This window comes from Nomascus leucogenys, chromosome 14, assembly GCF_006542625.1.
Source record: "Nomascus leucogenys isolate Asia chromosome 14, Asia_NLE_v1, whole genome shotgun sequence".
Lineage (NCBI taxonomy): Eukaryota > Metazoa > Chordata > Mammalia > Primates > Hylobatidae > Nomascus > Nomascus leucogenys.
The window spans coordinates 39521977-39532768 of record NC_044394.1 but is presented as its reverse complement, the minus strand read 5'-3'; the positions used below and the strand labels follow the sequence as shown (position 1 = coordinate 39532768).

The 10792-nt window shown below is 61.3% G+C and overlaps 1 protein-coding gene across 1 annotated transcript in view; it reads right to left on the bottom strand.

Annotated features, from left to right (window-relative positions):
• Positions 1–3235: 3235 nt before the first annotated feature.
• PEMT (phosphatidylethanolamine N-methyltransferase) overlaps positions 3236–10792 on the bottom strand; it is an 85982-nt gene continuing 78425 nt past the window's right edge. Inside the window, exons 4-7 of the mRNA XM_003279857.4 lie at positions 10128–10273; positions 7121–7232; positions 3894–3968; positions 3236–3521 (exon numbers count right to left, since the gene is read on the bottom strand). Coding sequence (XP_003279905.1) covers positions 3464–3521; positions 3894–3968; positions 7121–7232; positions 10128–10273 — 391 coding nt within the window. The 3' untranslated portion in view covers positions 3236–3463. The remainder of the gene's footprint in view (positions 3522–3893; positions 3969–7120; positions 7233–10127; positions 10274–10792) is intronic.

Sequence of the window (10792 nt, the reverse complement as noted above, 5' to 3'; positions counted from 1 at the left end):
GACAAATACCGTGATTCCATTTATAGGAAGTGTCTGGGAGAGGCAAATCCATAGAGACAGAGAGCGGCTTGGTGGCGATTAATGCTGGAGAGGAGTCGGGGGTGACAGCTCAGGGGTACAGGGTTCTCTCTGAGGAGTGACGAAAATGTTTTAATGATTGTGGTGATGCTTGCACAACTCTGGATAAACAAAAACTCACAGAATTGTGTATATGGCTTGTGAATTGTATGTATGGTTTGTGAATTATATCTCAGTAAAGATGTTAAAATTATCATAGAAATGAAACCATAAAATTGGCCAAGTGGCAGGACTGTGCGCTCCAGGTTGAGAAGCGTGGATCTCGCCCCCTGATGAAGAGGTACTGGTTCCAGCCCAGCTCTCCCGGCACCTGGCAGCCACCTGGCCTGTTGCAGAGGGACTCAGGATCTCTCCAGCTCCCCTGGACCCGCCCACCATGGGAGCTACACCCTTTTGTTCCCACATTCATCCCCAAATCCTGGACATTCTCCCCCTTACGCATCTCTCACGTTCCCTCTTCCCACCTCATGGCCCTGTCCAGGGCCCAGCACCATCACCACTGCCCAGAACAACTCTGTAGGGGCCTCCCCACTCTGGGGGCCTCCTCACAGTAGGAGACCCTGTTTCCACCCTGCAGCCAGGGGGAACCTGTCACTTTCCTGCCATACTCCATTTGTTTCTTGGAACCTGAGCCCCTCACCAGGCCTGCCTGTTGCAAGGGACACTCGGGGGTCCTGGACCCTCTCCTGGGTCGGCCCACCGCAGCCGTGGCATATGCTGTTCCCTCGGGCAGGAAGGCTCCTCACCCACCCCACTGCCTCACCTCCTGACACCTGCCCACACCCAGATCTGACTTCAAAACTCACCTCACCAGCGAGAATGATTCCGCAGGGCCTGAGGACACAGATCGATCACGACAGCGATGAGATGAAAACATCCCGCCCTGTCCCCATCCTTCAGTGGCTTGTCCCAAGGGGTGGCGTGCCCCTGAGGGCAGGGCATGAAAACCATGCTATAGCTGAGTGAGTCCCCTGCCCGTGTCATAGAAGGACTAACTCGATATTGTTGGATGGATAGATGGACGGATGGACGGATAGATGGATGGATGAGTGTAAGGGGAGGGGTGTCCAGGTGGAGGGAATGGCGAGGGTAGACGCAGGAATAAGCGGAGGTGATCTGAGACCTGAAGACATCGCAGAAGCCCAGATGGAGGGAAGGAGGCCGCGGTGGGACAGGCTCTGGGGATAGAATAAGTGCTGGGCCCTAGGGTTAATGGGCCAAGACTTCCTTCTGAGGACAACAGGGGGTTGAGGGGGTGTCCTGACCCCATTTGTATTTGGCAGGGGTTGGTGGTGTGAGGGTGAAGCGCAGGGGTGAGTGGGGAGTGGGCAGGAGGTGGCAGCCCTGAGGGGAGGGGCCCACCGGGCTGAGCCAGGCCGGTTGCCAGGGAACCAGGCTTCCTCCGGCTGCACACACAGCTGGATGCTGAGTAAGTGGTACCTAAAAATAAAGCCCCCCAGCGGGGGCTGGGACTGATGGGGAGTGGAGGTGGGGAGCAGGGAACTGCCCAGGAACATGAGCAGTGCTCAGGCTGAGCCTTTCTGGCACCTCCCACCCATGGCCCGGATCCCAGGCCGAGCATCCTGGCTGGGGAGACAGGGAAGGAGGCCCAGAGAGAGAAGGAGCCAGCACAGCTGAGGGATGGAGGGGCTCTGTGGCCCGGACCCTGAGGGCCACCCGCCTGGGCTGCGGGGCCTGGTCAACTGGGCACCTGGGATAGTGAAGACACAGGTGAGGGTCAGCCTTGCCCAGCAGCCCTGGCACCATCATCCACTCTACTTCTATATGCAGAGTGGGAAGTTGGGGAACCTACCCAGGGCCAGGGGCGAGGGGGCTGGGGCTGGGGCAAGAGGAGTTCAGGGCTGGCAGCCTTGCCTCCACCGTGTGCCCTGGGGGCCAAGGAAGTGGGACAAGAGGCCGTGTGATGAAAGGGTCAGGTTCACTCCTCGGAAGCCCTGTGGCTTCTGACAGCTCTGGCCTGGGGACTCCTGTGCTGGGGGGTGAGTCTCCTTGCACCCGCCTCCAGCCCTCTGAGGAGAGGGCCAGGCTTGCCAGGAAGGCTCAGGAATGTGGCCCGGGAGCCCATCTTGGTGGTGTGAGCATGAAGATCCTGGATTGAGGGCGCTTTGTAAATGTCCATTCAGGCCATGGCTTTGCAGCCCTGAGTGAAAGTAACGGGATGTCAAGGGAAAGCTGGCCCTCGGCCACTGTCCCTGAGCTTGACTGAGGACCCCTGGAGCTGGAGGGGGGCAGTGATCTGCCTGAGGTCACAGGTGGAAGAGGAGAGGGGCTGGAACAGGTGGAGGCCTCTCCCCGCAGAACCTGATCCCCACATGGCCTCCGGGAGCCCCTGACTGGCCTTCGGGGCTCACAGAGAGACCCTGAGGGATAATGTTGACCAAAGCTGAAGGCCTGAGGGCCTCTGGCACCCCCAGGAGAATCACCCCAAAGCCCACCAAGCATAGAAGTCCTCGACCTGCCCCAGTCAGGGGCCTGGAGTCCTGGGGGCTGAGGGGTGACCCTGCCACCAGCAGCAGAACTGGGATGAAAACAGGAAGTGGCGGAATGGGCACCAGGAGGAGAGGGGAAGTGTGTTCCCTCTGTCCACCTCGGGAGTCCCAGTGGCAATGCCTGAGCCTACACTCCTGGTCACTGTGCCCTGCCTCCCCCAGATGAGGCTTACCCTTGCAGGGCCCACCCTCACCCCCATACAGACACATAGGGTGCCCAGCATGTGTCCAGCTGCTGGTCAGCACAAGGCCATTCATTTAGGAATGACAGTGTCATCTGCCCAGCTAGACTGGGGTGGCCGAGGACAACATGCCCACACCTCTCCACCCTCATGCTGACGGACACAGGGCTGGATCCTCCAAGGGAAGTGGCAGCAGAGGGGCTGTCTTGGGTGTGCTGGGGCGGGGGTGGGAGCAGGTGACACAAGACACCAAGTCTCCTGGGGAGGAAACCATGGCCACGGCCAGGTGAGCCCCTGATGCCTCCTAAGTACCTTATTGGGAAGCCTGGAGAAAGGTGCCCACCCCTTAACTCTGAGATTTCAAGACAGAAAGGCTGGAGCCAGCCTGGCCTGGGAGCTATTGGACCTGATGTTCGTGCCCCAGGCCTGCTCTTTCACGCAGACAGACAGAGGCTGGAGCAGATGTTGGCGTCAGGGTGCCTTTATTGGCGAATGGGAATGTGTGGGTTGGAGCTCAATGGCCATATGTTGGCACGACCAGGGTCCCCAAGGCAGCAGGTTCCAAGGCACTGGAGCAGCCCACGCCAGGGGCGAGCCCTGAGCAGCAGGCACCATTCTTGCCCTGCGCAGAGCCTGGCACTTGGGGCAGGCCAGAAGGCTGGCCAGGCCTTCAGCAAAGCTGTTGCAGCTCAATCAGCTCCTCTTGTGGGACCCGGAGGCTTTCTGCCGGTAGATCTCAGCGGTGAAGGGCCTGCCGGGCAGCGGGGAGAGGCTTCAGTCAGCAGGTCCTGGGGGTGACCCACTGCCCGCACCAGAGCTCTGCCTCCATCAGCTTGAGGGTGTCCAGATGGGACCGGGATCCCCTTCATCCCCCCAGAGCCGCTGGGGCAACACTGACTTGGAGCCTTCAGAGAGCAGGAGGGAGGGGAGAGGGGCCGGCTGCCTGCTGGGTCCCGCAGGCCGCACCGTAAGCTACCATGGCCGCTCTGACCTGGGAGCCCTGGAGTGGGCCTGGCTGACTACAGCCTGTCCTGAGCCTGCCCTGGCCACAAGGAAAGGTTCTAGAGGGAGAGACAGGGCCAGTCGGGCAGCCACGCCCCCACCCGCCGTAGCCCCTACTCACTCTTCGTATAGGAGGGCCACCATGTAGGTGAGGGCCACCAGCACCGTCAGGAGCAGGCCCGTGGGGCTGGCGTGCCTGCAAGGACAGAGGCATGTCAGGCCTGGCTGGAGCCAGGTCTCTCAGGGCCACTGCCCACCTGCCCAGGCTGGCCCTTCCTGCCATGACCCAGGCCCTCCGGCCGACACTGGGCCACTTGGGCCAACCAAGCCCAGGCAGCACTGCCCCTTCCTGAGTCTGGCTTTTGTGCCAGGACCAGGGTCCCCATGTTCTCGGTCCTGATCCATTTATCATCATTGCCTGTCTGGCCTGGCTGGGATCCCTCAGGGCGGGGCCTGCTCACTCTTTCCGGGTCTCCAGCCGCCAGCCCAGAGCTGGGGATGCAGCCCCAGGCAGAAGAGTCCCAGTGGCTAGGGCTGTTCATTCCCACACAGGAGGAGGTTCTGGGGCAAAGTGCTCCCCTGTCCCCCAGAAACCATGCTCTGAGGAACAAAGGCTGTTTTCTAGAAATGGGTCCAGGGTCCCCCAAAGCCACTTTGGTCCACCCTGAGTCCCCAGCCCCCGGCCACAGGTGCAGCCCCATGGCCACGCCCTGGGAGGATCTGGCTGTGGGGAAGGGGGCTTAGGAGCTGCCGCCCCACCCAGACCTCAACACCTAGCGCAGCTTGGGCTCTCCCGGGTGGTGGGACAGCAGCCCCACGCCCAGGAGCCCCCTGGTCACCCTGGCCCAGAGGACGGGAGGCCCTAGGCAGAGCATGCAGCAGGCCCAAGGCTGGATGGAGCATCGCCAGGGGCTCTCTGCTGGTGACCAGCTCTTGACCCCGCCACACCAGTGAGCAGCGGCAGCTCGTCAGTGACGGCACCAAAGAGCCCGGGCGCAGCTGCTTTGGGTTTCCAGAAATAGCTGCCGTCAAGCTGTCCCCCAATCTATTTCTATAGTTACCTCTGATCCCACAGCTCCCGCAGGCGCTGGGCTGCTGCCGGGGAGGAGGGAGGGAGGGAGGAAGAGAGGGAGGGGAGGGAGGAAAGGAGTTGCCTGGTGGGCACAGAGGGCACATGGGCAGGCCTGGGCCAGGGGCTATGCCCTCCTTGGCTGCCCCTGTGCCAAGCTGCCCCCTCCCCAGCCAAACCATCACAAGAACCCCAGGCAGGGCTGGATCAAGGTGAGGGCTGGAGAACACCTGTGGCCTCTGCCAGGACCCTCTGCCCTGCCCACTGCTTTCCACCCCTGGACCTCACACTGGTCTGCCTGTCTGGGAGCTGCAGGGGCCAGGGCAGACGTAAGGACAGCAAAGATCCAAGCCCAGGCTCCAACCCCAGGCCTGGCAACCAGCAGCAACCCCATTGTGGGCACCGAGGGGGACAGGAACCCCCACTTGCACAACATGAAGCAGGAGGCCCACCTGTCCCCCACAGCCAGGCCACCACCTCTGCCATCTGTCCCCTGGCATCGGGCTCACTGCCACACGGCCTGCCGGGGTCCTACATGCCGGGGAGCTCAGACACCTGGAAGGCCCATCTCTGGGGCCCTGGCAGGTGACAGACAGATGGGCCATGGGAGGCCTGTGGGGGTCCCCGCTGTGTCAGCGTCTGGCCAGGTAATGGCGCATCTCTAATGAGCTCCTGGACCATTGATGCCATCTCTCAGCACACTGCGTGGCTGATGTCCTCTGGAGGTGGCTTGTGCGTCCCCCAGAGCCCTGGCCTGGCGGCCCCGAGCCCAAGGGTGACTCTCACTCCAGGGCACAAGGCACTGCTGGGGACACTAAGCCACTGGGGAGGCACCGAAGGTGGGGGGACTAGGGAGGGATTCCTGCAGGAGGGGACACCTCACATTGGGTTTGGAAGGACTGACAAGGGGCACAAGTGGGAGGGTTCTAGGTGAGGGAACAGTGTGTAAGTGCATACATGCATGTGTTTGTGCACACAGAGGAGAGAGGGGGCCAGGTGTGTTGGGAACCCTAACCCTGCAGGGACGACCTGGTTGGGGGGGATTGTTTGAGTTTGGGCTCATTCTGTGGCCCCAGTGGGGGTGCTCCATGGCCGGTGAGCCTGGGAGCACACAGTCTGGGCCTCAGGAACGCACTGCCCAAGTCCGGGCAGAGGGGCCAGGCTAGAAGGCAGGTAGGACGTGTCCCTGGGGGCTGCCTGGCCTGGACGTGGGGTGGGGGTAGGGTGGATCCCAGCCAGATCCACAGCCCCCCTTCTAGCTTCTGCTGTCTCCAACCCCAGCTGCTACGGTCCCAGCTGCTGAAGGTGGGGAGCCAGGAGGCAACATCTTGCGCTTGACATTCACTGTTTACGATTCACTCCTTTGGGATCCTCAGGTCTTAGGGAGAACCTGTAAATTCTAGGCCAGTGGTTTTCAAGTGGTAAACAAAAGCAGTGGAACACTGTCTGCCAAAAAACCTTCTATGGAAGAAAATGGCTAAACTAGAACTGCTGGGGTGGGGGCTGGGTGTGAAGCCGAGGGCAGCTCCCACTGTGCCATCCTTGACCGCAGGTCCTCTGACCCCCCTGGGGGAGCACATCTCCACACCTTGTCAGTACCTGTACCTGGCTGAAGCTGATAGCAGTTCTAGGCTTCCCTTATGGCACGGGGCCCCCTCTGTGGGAAGGGGTATCTGCCACATGGGCAGAGGCTTTGGGGGCACAGGGAGTTCTGTCAGCTGCGGGTGAGCTGGGCCTTAGCGGCTCTGGCCGCCCCCTCCTGCAGGGAAGATGGCTCAGGTGGTCCCAGCCCTGATGTCCCAGCACAGGGGTCCGCAAACTACAGCCTACGGGCCAAGAACGCCTGTTACATTTTTAAACAGTTAAAAGCAAAAGGATCAAAAGAATGTTTCATGACACGTGAAAAGGATCTGAAATTTAGGCTTCAGTGTCTGTAAGTGGAGCTGTGCTGGCACCCAGCATGTGCATCCGTTTTCCTGCGTCTGCAGCTGTTTTGTGTGGCAGGACCAGGGCTGAGCAGCTGTGACCTGCCTGCAGCCTTTGAGCCTCCACACTCCAGCCCTCTTGGAGAAGCTGGCCACCCTGTTCTGGGATGTTGCTTCTGTTACCATAGATAAGACGCTTCTGAGAAAGGGAGAACCAGGGCGCCTAGGCCCCCACAAATGACGCGTTCTTCCTTTCTCTCTCTCCAGGGGTCCTGGCCCCCGCGTCCTGAGCTGCACCAGCTCCTCTCCGGGAGGTGGCCAGCAGGGCAGAGGGGCGGCAAGCCTGGTACTCACATGATGGCCCAGCCCAGGTAGTTGGCTGTGCTTCCCCAGTACATGGGGTTGTCCAGGATGTTGAAGGGGAACATGGTCACTCTCGCCTCCTTGAGGATCCCGAAGTAATCACCTGTGGATGAGGCAAGACAGGGTCCCTCGGCTATTCATCAACCCTGGCCACACCATCACTGAGGGAGGCCCCAGAGCGGGCTGTGGCGAGACCTGCAGGTGAGACAAGGCCCTGCCCTCCAGGAGGCTCCAGGGAGTTCAACAATGAGCAGAGTCAGAGGGACCCAACAGGCACACAGACAGCAGAGGGCGTGGGTCCCAAGGACTGAGGTGCTGAGCACCGCCCCTGTCCCACTGCTCCTCTTCTCATGCACTCTGACCCAGCCACGCTGGCGTTCCTCTTCTTCCTGGCTCTGCACACGCTGTTCCCTCCCCTGCGATGCCTTTCCCTGCTCTCTGTACAGAGAGCGCCTTAACTCCTCAGGCCCTTCGCCCTCTGCTCATGGTGCCTCTTTATGCAGACCCTTCCTCTTCCTGTCCTACCTCCCGCTCTTCCTCGCTCTGGTGAGTTCTTCTCCCTCTAGGGGCCTCAGCTGATTGCTAAGGGCTGCTCTGCTCCATGCCCCAGACTGTGTGGCTCTGGCACCGGGGCCTGGCCACAGCACGCCTCCCGTCGCTCTGGGAGGTCAGCCCTAGTATTATTGTTTTCTCACTCAGCTGCCCAGAGGAGCTAGACCCAGTGGAGAAAGGGTGACTATTGAACAGCCTGTTCCAGACAGGCCAGCCATGCACCCGTCAGCCGCACAGCCACAAGGCGTCCCCCGGCAGGGCTGCTCTGAGCCGTAGGGAGTGGCCGGGGTCACAGTCACAGTGTCTGTCCCAGGCCCACAGAGGACGGTCCCACTGGACACAGAGTAACCGCTCCATAAAGGGTGTGGCTTCGCTCCTCCCAGCCTTCTGTCCCCAGAAACCCCTCATTTGTCTCTCCTCCCAGAGCACAATGGAGCTTCACCCGAGGCGGAAAGTAGGGCAGCTGCCCAACAATGGGCAGCATGGGCAGGAGGGGTCCGGGAGCTTCATCACCATCTGGGGACACGGGGCAGGGCCCAGGACCACTGGAAAGTTCTTTCTTCCCAGGAAGCAGGAAGTAGGGCAGCGGGCTGTGCGTAGATGGCCCAGAAACCCAATTCGGGCTGAGTCACAGCAGGAAATGACCACCTTTTCTACATCCCACGCTGCTGGTCCTTGGCGTTTCTAAGCCATGTCTGCTGGCAGGGCCACTGGGAGGCTGTGGCCACTGGTGTTTGTGGGTTCCTTCCCTCCGACTGTCCAGGGCCCCCCAGCTTGTTCTTCCACTGCCGAGGGGCTCCACCCACCATCCCGGCTCTCCTTACACTGCCTGCAGCCCTCCCTGTCCAGATCCACCCGAGCCCTGGCCACTGGAGGGCCCCTGCCGCTGGTCTCCCACAGGACCTGACTGCACAGCCTGGAGCCCCCCTTCCCGTGTGGCCCTCACCGCCCTCATATCCTGGAAGGGCCCCTCCACAGCTCCTCCTGAGCCCCACCTCTGATCCCGGCTCCATCAGTCCAACCTCTTCCTTGCTGGGACCCCCTCTATGGCTCCCACCTCTCTGGGGATGGAGCCTCAGCCCCTTGCATGGCCCTTGAGGCCTTGGCTCATCCTCCAGCCCTGTCCCAACCGACAGCACCTGTGTGGCCAGTCTGGCTGCACCCCCCCTCCAGCCACCCGCTACTCTGCCCTCAACCTCCCTCTCCTTGCACCAAGGCTTTTTCCTCTTTCCTACCTGCCCGCACCTGCCCCTACCTGGCAGATCCAGACATTCCTGGCTGCCGCCCCCCTTCCTGGACAAAACTCCCCACAGCGCCTGCCTGAGCAGGAAGCACTGAACTGCCTGTGGGTGCCCCCCACAGTCCCAGAGAGGCCTGGCCATGGGCGATCCAGAATGCTGCACCCACAGATGCCACTTCCTCCCTCAGGGGGACCCCCTACTGCTGAGCACAGTCTCCTTGAGAACTTGGAGTGCCCTGTGACAGCCCACAGTGCCCTGGGGGCTGGGCCCAAGAAGCTGCAGCCGGCATCTAAGGATGGGGATGGCAGGCAGGCCCGGGAGCTCCTCAGGACACCGTTGGTCCTGAGGAAGACATGGGCCTTCTCATCCATGACAGAGAGCGGGCAATGTGGCCAGCTGGACCAACTCCCTGCTCACTGGGAGGGGCTCCCCTTGGACAGGGGCTGCCTCCTTCTCTCCTTCCAGGTTCCTAAGGCCCCCTCTTGTCCCCGACCCCTGCTCCCATCTCCCCTCCCATCCCGACCCCTACTGCCATTAGCATGACTGCTTTTCTTTCCCAGTTTCCAAGGAGCTGGAAGTTGCTGCCATCATGAGGGTCATTGGTGGGCCTCTAGCCAGGCCAGCACTGGGCTCACAGCCTGAAAGCACCTCAGCCACAGGCAGAGGGAAATGGAGAAGGGATAAGGTGCCTCCACCCCTCACCCCTCCCCAGACCTACACCAGCCCTGCTTGCGGTCAAACACAGCACAAACCACAATCCTGCCTGGCCTGAGAGCCACGCGTGCAGGGAGCTGCCAGGGAGGTGGCTGACTCACCACCACCTCAGGCTTCTGCGCAACAGGGCCTGAGAGTCTTCTGCAAGGGGGAGCTAGTGCTGGAGCTGGACTCAAGGAGTCCTGCACCCGGCCTGGGCCGCAGAACGGGTGTTGAGTGCATCTTCATTAGCTGGAGAGAAGCAGCAGGAGCTGTCTTCACTCCCCAGGAGGCAGCCACTCAGCATGCTGGGGTAAGAGGAGCCGTTGGAGCCCAGCCTCCTGTTCTAACCATGGACAAGCCAGGCCTGGAGGAGGGAAGACGCCCCGATGGAGGGGGCCCCCAGCACTCCCACCAATGTCATGGATAGCAGGGAGGCAGCCACCTGGCCCTGCACCTCCCTGGGGCTCCAGCGGGCCTGCTCAGGGTCACCCCAGCCCTCAGGGTCTTACCTAGGAAAGTTCCAGTGAACCCCAGTGCAAAGAAGCTGGAGAGCACGAGCATGACGCCCAGTCCCAGGAGTGCGAGGCCCAGGCTGTAGGCCGAGGGGGTGTCCAGGCTCTCCATCCTGGGCTGGCTCAGCATGGCCTGCGTGAAGCTGTGGGCAGGGGATGGAGACGGAGGACGTCATGGCCAGGGAGGATGTCACGGCCCGGGAGGAGGCCGACTTCATCTTCTCGCCCTCTCCCCAGGGACCCTTAGAGAGTAGCCAGCCCAGGGCTGCCAGGCAGGCAGCAGGTGGGGTCCGGTCCACCTGGGAGGTGGGTGACAGTAACAGGGAGGGGCCCAGGCCTGCCAGATTTTTAAATTTTTCCAAGAGAAGCCAGAAATCCTGACTCGTATGTGAAATATCCTAATTTTTAGAAATAGACAATTCATGAAAACCACTTTAGACCCTGCATGTGAGCAGGCTGGATTCAGCCCGAAGGCTACCAGCTTGCAAACTCTCATCCTGTCCAACGAGCAACTCATACTATGGAGGAAAGTGAGGCTCAGGAAAGACGCAGGTGCCAGGTTGCAGGGCAGGCCCAGGTGTCCCATTCCCCAACAGACTCAGTGCCCCGAGGCCTGGGGCGTACTCTGTGCTAGGGATTGCGCTTCCATAGCCCCCGCGGGT